The sequence below is a fragment of the Penaeus monodon genome, chromosome 29 (genome assembly GCF_015228065.2).
Source record: "Penaeus monodon isolate SGIC_2016 chromosome 29, NSTDA_Pmon_1, whole genome shotgun sequence".
In the NCBI taxonomy this organism is placed as follows: domain Eukaryota; kingdom Metazoa; phylum Arthropoda; class Malacostraca; order Decapoda; family Penaeidae; genus Penaeus; species Penaeus monodon.
In genome coordinates this window covers 30,332,057-30,332,325 of record NC_051414.1, presented here as the reverse complement: position 1 = coordinate 30,332,325, position 269 = coordinate 30,332,057, and the positions used below count along the sequence as shown (strand labels likewise).

At 46.5% G+C, this 269-nt stretch overlaps 1 protein-coding gene across 1 annotated transcript in view; it reads left to right on the top strand.

Annotated features, from left to right (window-relative positions):
- The window catches only part of LOC119591838, a 6,265-nt gene that overhangs the window by 409 nt on the left and 5,587 nt on the right, over positions 1-269 (top strand). The window contains exon 2 of the mRNA XM_037940583.1: positions 29-133. Within this exon, the coding sequence (XP_037796511.1) occupies positions 29-133 (105 nt within the window). The remainder of the gene's footprint in view (positions 1-28; positions 134-269) is intronic.

Sequence of the window (269 nt, the reverse complement as noted above, 5' to 3'; positions counted from 1 at the left end):
AAGCTAAACATCCCCTTCCTCTTCCCAGGTGATCAACACAACGATCATGAAGGACTTGCAAGAAATCAACGAGAAGGTCAAGGAGAAGACACTCGAGCTGCGCAGGGAGCGAGTGCGTCTTATCCAGGAGAAGGTGAGGGAGTGGATATGTGGATATGTAGGTTTGTGGATATGTAGGTTTGTGGATATGTAGGGTGTGTGGATATGTAGGTTTGTGGATATGTAGGGTGTGTGGATATGTGGATATGTAGGGTGGTTGTGGATATGTA